The following is a 2,296-nucleotide window of genomic DNA, read 5'->3' on the forward strand; positions in this document are numbered from 1 at the left end:
CGCCGCGGCGCCCGCCCAGGCGCGCAGCTCCAGGCACAGCTGCTTGGAGCGCCCGCGCAGGCCCTGGCGCACGTCGAAGACCTCCCAGGCGGCGGCCGGGGCCGCCCGCACGTCCAGGGTGCGGGAGAGCAGCGGGCGCGGCGAGAGGCACGGGAAGAGCTGCACGTGCGGGGCGGCGGCGGGCGGCGCGCGGCCYCCCGGCGCCCGGCGCAAGAGCCGCAGCTCGGCGCCCACCAGCTCCTCGGCGTCCGAGAGCGTCGACACATCAAACAAATACCTCTGTCTGCGCAGCGGGGCGGCCGAGAGATCGTCTGCGAGATAGAAACAGTAATTGCGGTGAGTGAAACTCCGCGGCGGCTTCCGAGAGGTCGCCCGGGAGGGCAGCGCCGCGGGCGGCAGGTAGGGCCGCTACTGCCGCCTCCCCCCGCGACGGGGCGGCCCGGACCTGGGCACCAACCTGGACCCGCACCTGGACCTAGACCTGGACTCGGAGCGGGAGCCGGGCCCGCACCTGGACGCAGACCTGGACCCGGATCCGCGCTCGGACCCGCACCTGGACCGGACCCCGCGCCCCTTCGTGTCCACCCTGCTCCAAGGGGGAAACCTGGACTTCTTTTTTTGACACGTCCGTGCGCGGGGCGCCGCGCAGAAAGGAAAACCAGATTCCCCTGAGCCGCTTTCCAATAAAACGTTTACAACCCAGCAAATACAAAAATTCCCCCGGCCCCCGGGTTTCCCCAGAAGCCAGTAAAGCCTGTGTGTATTTCGATAGTAAAAGTGTCACTGGAGCCGCTGCTCGGCAGCCCCTCGACGCGTTTCCAAGCTCAGCTCCTCCAGGGGTAGACATGGAGCAAGAAACGCGGCTCCCCGTTATTTATTGATTTCCTCCCCGTCATTTATTGATTTCACAGGTCCCTGTTATTTCAAATCAGTGCATTTCACTTCAGATCTCGTCGGCAGGTCTGGGGGAGCCTGCTTGGGGACAGAGTGGGGACAGAGGGATAATCTATGGCAACCAAGACCTTCAGACACGCCAAAGCGAAGTACAAATCGGGGCGGATTAGCATACAGTTAATCAGTGCGGATTAACATGCCCGAAAGCCGCCGAGTGCCGCTGCCTGTTCCCAAAAGCGCGGCCCGGAGTTCACGAGGACAGTGGGAACCTGCCTGGCACATCCCTGTGGGTATTTAGCTGTTAAAATGATGCGCTGAAAAAGTGCAACGAAAGCTGCTTCCTTTCGCCGAGGGGACCCGGTCAGGATTGGGCCCATGGGTCGCACTTGCTTTTGGGGCCGTTTTCACCCCTGCAGGCTGCGGCCGCGGGGCTTGCGCCGCTGCTGCGGGGCGAGAGGGGCTCTTCGGGACCCTCTTCCAAAGGGTCCGGGGCTGGCCTGGCAGTTCCAGCCAGAAGGGGATGCGCAATCCTGGAGCAAGAATGTGCAGAGCTCAAGAAGCGCCTGCCTCCCCCCTTCGTCCTCCTCCTCCTCGCATTTCACTTTCACTGCGCCCAGCGCTGCCCTCAGCCACAGTGGCGGGCGTAGAGTTTTAGCAGCGCTTTCTGCCCCTCACTTTCCTCGGAGAACCCAGAGGGGACCAGAACTGCCCCTTTCCCACCCGGGGGCGGCTTCGCGCTGGGGAGAGAGCCGCGCTCCGTTGCGAGGGGGATGCTCGTCCCTCCCGTGCTCCCGTTTGGGGACAGGGAGGAGCTGGGGGCAGCGCTGCCTTCAGCCCCGTGTCCCTCCGGAGCCCCCCTGCATCGCCAGCCGGGATCAGAGAGGGATCGGCTGGAAGCGGCCCCGTTCGCCGGGCTGGGGACAAGGCAGCCGGTCCCGCCGCCGCCGGGGCCTTCTCGGAGCGGGAATTTCAAACCTGCTTTCCCACCACATCCTCTGAGCTCGCAGCTCGGGGGCGTCCAGACGATTTTCCTTGGCGCTCGGCGACTTTCCTTGGCAAGGGGAGGAGCGGGGAGATGTGTCCCCAGGGGAGGAGGTCGCAGGGGCAGGTGATCAAACCCCGCTCCCAGCGCCAGAAACTCCCGGCAATTCCTGCAGTGCCCGTGACTCGCTCCTTTATCCAAAGGGGGGCGGAATCTCGATTATTTCAAATAAGCGGCTTTGAATCCGATCAGATAAACACGCCAGTTATTCACTCTTGCAGCCCAATAATTGCAAATGAATACATAATTCCGAGCTGTTCTTGGCCCTTTCCCAGCGCAGCCAAGAGGAAAGAAAAGAAAAGAAAAGAAAAGAAAAGAAAAGAAAAGAAAAGAAAAGAAAAGAAAAGAAAAGAAAAGAAA

At 62.4% G+C, this 2,296-nt stretch overlaps 1 protein-coding gene across 1 annotated transcript in view; it reads right to left on the minus strand.

Annotated features, from left to right (window-relative positions):
* The window catches only part of GDF6 (growth differentiation factor 6), a 9,919-nt gene that overhangs the window by 729 nt on the left and 6,894 nt on the right, over nucleotides 1-2,296 (minus strand). Inside the window, exon 3 of the mRNA XM_026050007.1 lies at nucleotides 16-311. Within this exon, the coding sequence (XP_025905792.1) occupies nucleotides 16-311 (296 nt within the window). The remainder of the gene's footprint in view (nucleotides 1-15; nucleotides 312-2,296) is intronic.

The sequence above is a fragment of the Nothoprocta perdicaria genome, unplaced genomic scaffold (genome assembly GCF_003342845.1).
Source record: "Nothoprocta perdicaria isolate Ctin4 unplaced genomic scaffold, notPer1 scaffold_64, whole genome shotgun sequence".
In the NCBI taxonomy this organism is placed as follows: domain Eukaryota; kingdom Metazoa; phylum Chordata; class Aves; order Tinamiformes; family Tinamidae; genus Nothoprocta; species Nothoprocta perdicaria.